This window comes from Castor canadensis, chromosome 16, assembly GCF_047511655.1.
Source record: "Castor canadensis chromosome 16, mCasCan1.hap1v2, whole genome shotgun sequence".
NCBI lineage: Eukaryota > Metazoa > Chordata > Mammalia > Rodentia > Castoridae > Castor > Castor canadensis.
The window spans coordinates 10,011,186-10,016,705 of NC_133401.1; the positions used below are offsets into that span (position 1 = coordinate 10,011,186).

A 5,520-nucleotide genomic window follows, 5' to 3' on the forward strand; every position below is an offset into this window, starting at 1 on the left:
AATACTACTTGAGACCCTATCTTGAAAATACCCAACACACACACACACACACACACACACACACACACACACACACACACACACACAAGGATTAGTGGAGTGGCTCAAGTGGTAGATTCCCTGCCTAGCTAGAATGAGGACCTGAGGTTAAACCCCCATAACACCAAACAAACAAAGCACCATTGGGTGGATTAGCAAATAGCTGTAGTCCCAGCACTCTGAAGCTGATTCAGGAGAATGGAGCATTTCAGTTGTCTGCTCTATGTATTGAGATTCTGTCACAAAAAGCAAAAACAAGACCTTCTCATCAGTTAGCTGTATCTGATAAACAGGATTTCATGTATAGTTCTCCTTTCCAAGGGAAGTACAGGGGGCCATGGAAAAAATAAAGAAACTGAGGCTCGAGGAGCAGTGGATCCTCCAGAGTTACACTTTCACTGAATGGCCAGGCCAGACAGGAAACTCAGACACTGGAGTCCCAGCTCAGCCTTTATTGCCACAGAGTTCATCTCTAGAGGAGAAGGAGGGAGTGACAAGGCTGGTTACCCAGCAGCGGTGCGGTGGATAGAGAGGTGACTTCTCACCTTCTCCTGCACAGTGCGGTGACTAGGGCGGCCACAACTCATCGTGTATGTCAAAATAGTATAGAGGACTCTGCTACCAACACCAAGACGTGGAAACGCCTGAGGCATGACACCTGGTCAACACACAGTGTTGCACATGTATGGAAATGTCACTGTAGCCGTCAATATATAAAATCAATGTGCCAAATAAGAACGGTACATGAAAATGATTGTATAGAAAACAATGCAAACGAGACACTGCTTAACGACTGTAGCATATTAGCACCGTGGGACAGGGAAGCCAATACACAAAGGAATTTCACAACTACAAACCCATGTGTGTAACAGAGCCCAAGGAATCACAGCAACCCAGTGACATCCATTCACTACCAAGTCCCTTAAGAGATGGGACCCAAAGGCGGAGATTCGGGAGGTACCGATGTGGGGAGGAGGCAGCGGGTTAAGAGAGTAACCCATGGGGAATTTGACCAGCTGTATGCGAATGGCACAATAAATCCTTCTACAATTAATTTGATCTAACAAGAACAAAAAGAGTCAGAGATCCATGCATCTCCAAGCAGGCATCAAGCGTTCACGTTGGAATTGAGACATGAGGGGGCTGAGGAGATTGTGGGACTGGCAGAATCAGGGACTGGCCCCTGACTGGCCAGGGCTCGATCTCTACTTAACACGGGGCGGGAAGAACTTTGCGCAGCTCTTCAGGAAACGTCGCCCATTGCCCAGCAACGGGATCTGAGGGCGGGGGAGTGCTACTAGTTCCTGCCCCTGGCAGGTGGATCGGAGTCCAGCCAATGGCGGCCGAGAGCTACGGAGTCCTAGATTCCAATTGGCGGAGAAGCGCGTGGGTCTGTAGACAGCAGCCAATGGCGTGGAGAACGTGTGGACCCCAGCGGAGCGGGGCGGAGTCACTGCAGGCCCGGACTGCGCTGCGGGCCTGAGGTCCCGCGTGAGCAGGCGCAGCAGGTGGAAGGTGACAGTGGCTTCACGACAGCGAGGCGACTCCTGGAACCCGGGAAGGAGGCCGGGCGAGGCTGAGTCAGGTTTTCCTATCCCAAGAATGCCCGCTACAGCCATCTTCCAGCTGTGGTCCCTGGCGTCCCCGCACGCTATTCCGGTGGTCACCCCCCCGCACCCCCCAGTGACGTCTGGAGCACTCCCGGTTCTTCCCGCATCGGGCCGCCTCCTTGGAATCCGGGACGACGTCCTGGTGGCACAGGCGGGATCAGCTACAGCAGGAGGTGGACGCGAGGCCAGCAAGAAAGCCCGAGGCGGGCGCCGCACCTGTCCCCGCGGGTCAGTGCCATCAGGACCCCAGCCCGCATCGGTGAGGACGTGACAGGGAGTCGATCAGGTTTCTTTTCGGCAGGACGGATCCACCAAGCGCTGGATGCTAGGGCCAACGGACGCGGGCATCACTCACGCAGGTCGCCACGTCCCTGCACGCAGCCGCCCGCAGCTCGAGGGTCGGCGTTACCGGGGCTGAGATCGGGCAACGCAGGCCGCTCCGCACCGCCTGGGCGTCCGCGATGGCCCGGGCCACGTGGCGGAGCCAGGCACAGGACTGCAGGGGCCCGCCGAGTTAGAGGCGCCACCCAGGCATGTCCACCCAGTCCTAACCGCAGGGTCCCCTCACCGAGGGCCGCGCAGGGTCTGGCGGGGGAGGACTGAGCAGTTGCGCGGTCGCCAGCTCGGCGTGTCCCCCTCCTGTGGGTCCTGCGCCTGTGATGCCGCGTCCTCCGGGCCCCGATCGCGGCTCCCGGTTCCCGCCCACGAGGGACCAGTCGCGGATGGCGGGGCGCGGCGTGTCTGTCCCTGAGCTGTCCTAGTGGGAGCCGGGCTGAGAAGCGCCCCGCGCGCTCCCGTCGCAGAGAGCGACTGAAGAGGAGCTGGGGCCGCCCGCTGGGTCGCCATCAGGGACAGACCTGCAGCCTGGGTGAGTGCCAAGGAACAGGACACTGGACGCGGCCTATCAGAAGTCTGCACCTTGAGATCCGGTAGCGCCCTCAGGACAGGGCCCAGCGTGGGACACTGCCACCCGTAGTGGCACATGAGTCTGTCCCTCTCTTAGGCGGGTTCCTTTACAGAAAGAAGTTGAAATATTTTCAAACAATTATTTGCAATCTGTACCGCTGTTGAGAAGTGTCTCTTCAGATCATCACCCACTTTTATTTGGGCGCTTTTTCTGCCTTTCTTAGGAATTTGAGTTCCTTATATATTGTGAACACTAATCCTCTGACGGCTGAGTAACTGGCAGAGATTATTCCCATCTAAGCCTGCACTCAGTGGATATTCCTTTGCTTTGCAGATGTTTTTAATTAGTCATCAACCCACGTGTCAGTTCCTCCTTATTTCCTGAACTCTGGAGTCCCGGTCAGGAGATCGTGCACTGCACTGTGAAGATGGTGGACTAGAGTTTCCTCTGCGTGGTGCCAGAGGCAAAGGGGTCAGAACAAGTACGAGGAAAGAATGTGCTAGGAGAGGACAGGACCATAGGGAGGACTACTGAACGCAAAAGTGGACAGCAATAAAGTCTTCCCAGAGCCACCCAGGAAAGCAATTCCTCCTGGGAACTGAGGCAGGGAGCCTCACAGTCCCAGCCTCCATCTCCAGACCTGGGGATGGGCAGTGGGGTCCTTGTAAGAGGCAGCATTTGTGGTCATTTGCTATGGCAGAAAAATAAACACGTGCACATCAACACACACGGGCCACATCACAATCTTTTATACATTATTTATTTGCACAATGTTTACAAAGAGTAGAAAAATAAAATATTTGATGTGATTAGAGAATCCACACACATAAATAAATGCATAAATAGTGATGGGTGGCCATAAATAAGATGGGGATGAGGCATAAATGAAATCTAGGATTCCAGGACATGTGACACTGGGTGTGAGGGTCACACACACAGGTCTCCTCTGCTGACACACTTCAGGTCCCGGGTGAGGAGGCGGAAGAGATTGAAGGTGACAGAGGCCTGGAGGCAGCCAGGGGACTCCTGTGGAGAAGAGGGGTGTCTCAGGGCTCCCTGTGCTTTGGGCTCTGAGTTTGGACACATCTGTCCTCTCCCACCACTGGACACTCACCTTCTCCACGGCCTCCTGGAGGCGGTGCAGCCAGTGGGACAGGCGGCGGCTGTGGGGCCTGGGGCCTGCTGTGGGCTGAGCCAGGGCCTGTGGGCAGAGCAGGGTGTGGTGAGAGGCCAGGCCTGGGACACAGGGGACACACAAGTGATCAGAGCCAACCCTTTGTATGGCTGGGGATTCCGGAACTCACACAGCTCTGGAGCTGGGAGTGGATGTGATGCAGTGTGTGAAGCGGCTGGTCCAGGATGTCCCCCGGTGCCAGGTCAGTCACATTCCCCAGGACGTTCATTGTCAGAGTCAGCTCAGCCTGCAAGGCCATCGGGCGCTCCCACACCTGAGCATGGAGACAGACAGTTGAGGATTCCAGGTGAAAGAACACATGGGGGTTGACAGATGAGGACGATGGAGAGGGACACGTGAAGGTAACAGTGCCAGGGACAGTCGAGTTGACCATGTCAATGTGGTTAGTTAGGAATAGGTTTTGGGCCCAGGTGGTGAGAGAGTGGGCAGGGAGGAGAAGGAGAAGGTCGAGGGGCTGGAGAGCAGGCTGATTTTGGGACTGGCTGAGGGCAGCTAGAGTTGGCCTGTCACCTCACCTGCAGCTGCTGCAGCTCCCAGGCCCTGGGGAAGAGGCGGGAGAGGCACCTGACATCCTTCTTAAGTAGCATCACTTCCTAGAATGCAAGGCACAGTTTAGCTCATGGCAGAGGGATGAGGTTAGCCAATAATGAAGGGCAATGTCAGTCCACACAGGAGAGCACAGTTACCCCAGGCAGGAGGCAGGAACGATAGACCAATGTGTGGGACTGGGGAATGGCTAGCAGGAAGAAGGAGGCAGAGCCACCACACTGCAGGAGACACTAGACAGCCCACCCCAGTCAATCAGTAGCTAGGCCACGCAGACAGGGTGGAGCTTAGCCCACTGCAGCTAAGACACCTGCAGCTGAGCTGGCATGGTGACCCACCCAGGGAAGGCTGGAGGCTAGCCCACAGGTAGGATGGCAGAGGAGACTCACCAAGGCATCCTTGGCTCTCTTAAAGGCCTGCAGTTCTTGTGGGGCCAGAGACTTGAACTGGGACAGGTGGCAGTCCTGTGCATGCGGAAGGATCCTGGGGAGCCTGGGGACAGGACCTGCCCAAGTCCTGGTGAGCACCGTGGCCATCAGCGTCAGGATGAGAATGCAGCCCCCAGTCGTGTCTGCCACAGGAGGACAGCAAGTGAGGGTGAGGTCACTGGAGCTGAACGGGGAACTGTGGGGGAGAGCCCTGATGGGCCCATATTGAGGGACTCACCTGGCTTCATGGTGGTTTCTAGAGTTGTTGATGGATGGGGACCCAGGCGTGCACCTGTGGTTCCACCTGGGTTCTTAGTCTTGCTTGGAGTCTCTGGCTTCAGTCTGTCCTTACAGATCAGGCTGTGGTTCTGAGGTGATTGTGGCTCTTGGTTTCAGCTGTCTTGGACAGGATGGTGGCCCTAGCTCCATGGTGCTGCTTTTATCCTGACTGGACAGGCAGTCACAGTTGATGTAGGAAAAGTGAAAACACAGCCTAGGTGACATCAGCCACTAGGGGAGCCCCAGACTGGGGATGCCCAGAGCTGGGCGGGGCCAGAGCCAGGTGAGCAGTTGAAGAGAAAGGGAAAGTGACAGCCCCTGGGACTCATAGGCCAAGCAAGGTGACTCATGCTCATTTCTCAATGCATGCTTGGGTGTTGGCATAAGGACAGCGCGCAGAGAGGGGACCCGGAGCCATGCATGGGAGAGCTAAGTCTTGGGTCAGAAGGAACATTGGGATTTGTGTTCTGCAAGATGCCCATGTGGGGCTGATCTAGGGTCCCTGGGCAGTTCAGA

The 5,520-nt window shown here is 56.1% G+C and overlaps 1 protein-coding gene across 1 annotated transcript; it reads right to left on the minus strand.

The window, feature by feature from the left end:
• Positions 1-3,483: 3,483 nt before the first annotated feature.
• On the minus strand, positions 3,484-4,973 carry LOC109681988 (interferon lambda-2-like). The gene is made up of 6 exons (XM_074058629.1): positions 4,964-4,973; positions 4,687-4,868; positions 4,267-4,344; positions 3,861-4,004; positions 3,671-3,757; positions 3,484-3,582 (listed from the first exon to the last, which is right to left on the minus strand). The coding sequence occupies exons 1-6, from the start codon at positions 4,971-4,973 to the stop codon at positions 3,484-3,486; spliced, it is 600 nt and encodes a 199-aa protein (XP_073914730.1).
• Between the last annotated feature and the right edge of the window lie 547 nt (positions 4,974-5,520).

Excerpts from the sequence above, each read along its gene's own strand:
- LOC109681988 (XM_074058629.1), bottom strand. Across the intron at positions 3,758-3,860 it reads ACTCCCAGCTCCAGAGCTGT|GCCCTGGCTCAGCCCACAGC; the intron begins GTGAGTTCCGGA and ends CTCTGCCCACAG. Across the intron at positions 3,583-3,670 it reads TCCAGGAGGCCGTGGAGAAG|GAGTCCCCTGGCTGCCTCCA; the intron begins GTGAGTGTCCAG and ends TCTTCTCCACAG.